Source organism: Chelon labrosus, assembly GCF_963514085.1.
Source record: "Chelon labrosus genome assembly, chromosome: 2".
NCBI lineage: Eukaryota > Metazoa > Chordata > Actinopteri > Mugiliformes > Mugilidae > Chelon > Chelon labrosus.
Window position 1 is genome coordinate 398,987 of NC_140338.1, and position 1,014 is coordinate 400,000.

Genomic DNA, 1,014 nt, shown 5'->3' on the forward strand with positions numbered 1-1,014 from the left:
TGTAATGAACAGAGCCAGCCTAGTCCTAACCCTCTGTTTCTAGTCTTTATGCTAAGCTAAGCTAATGGTCTTGGCATGTGGTTGGTATCAACGTGAACATCCAACTCTCAAGAAGAAGAAGAACCTTCCTCAGAATGTTAGAAAGGTTTCAAGGACATTGGTCAGTCCTCTGTGGGATCCCGTTGGTGGGATCCCGTTGGTGGGATCCCGTTGGTGGGATCCCGTTGGTCCCACCGAGGGACGTGTTCATAGCTGATTAAAAACCAACCGCCTGTTCTGATCCCGATGATTCGCTTGAGATGAAGGCTGTTGGGCCGTCAACGCATCAAACCTGCAGCTGTGGTCAGGATGAGCGCGTCCGGCTGCTACCTCTGCAGACATGATATTTGCTCCAGTTACTGCAAATACCATCAACCCCCCCCACCCCAACCCCCCCACCTCATCCCCCAACTGCAACCCCACCTCACCGGCCTGTAGCCTGATCCAGCTGAAGAATGGCTTCTAATGGCAGCCAGCCATGTACTGCCTGTTGTGTGACCGTCCCAGCTCAGAGCTGTGGTTGGACCGGGGGTCTCACAAAGATGCACAAGCACAACGTTGATATTTAGAAATATTGACAGCAGCTCTGTCTTGCTTTTCCTTCCCTCCTCCTCCCCCCTTCCTCCCCCCTCACAGATAAATGGCAGTTTTAAGCAGGGAGCTGCTCGTGTTCTGTCTAGCTGGCATATGCAGTGCATAGTCCCTGGCCTCCTGGACAACGCCAACATGAATGGGACGTCCGAGCAGGCCGACATCCTGCCACCAAACTGCATGGTCAAAGACCGATGGAAAGTGGTGAGTGCCCCCCCCCCCCCCCCCCCCAGTTTATTCATCATTCATCATATTGTCCCTGTCTCTGCTATACTAGTTCATATAGAACCATCAGTTTTGACTGAAGTCATCAATCTAATATTAGTTCTATTACTGATGTCATGATGCTACTGTTGGTTTAGTATCCAGACACATCTGAACATA

General features: G+C 51.0%; 1 protein-coding gene across 1 annotated transcript in view; it reads left to right on the forward strand.

Moving 5' to 3' along the window:
- Positions 1 to 726: 726 nt before the first annotated feature.
- The window catches only part of ttbk1a (tau tubulin kinase 1a), a gene marked incomplete at its 5' end in the record, with an annotated part of 31,149 nt that continues 30,861 nt past the window's right edge, over positions 727 to 1,014 (forward strand). Inside the window, one exon of the mRNA XM_084558964.1 lies at positions 727 to 834. Coding sequence (XP_084415090.1) covers positions 727 to 834 — 108 coding nt within the window. The remainder of the gene's footprint in view (positions 835 to 1,014) is intronic.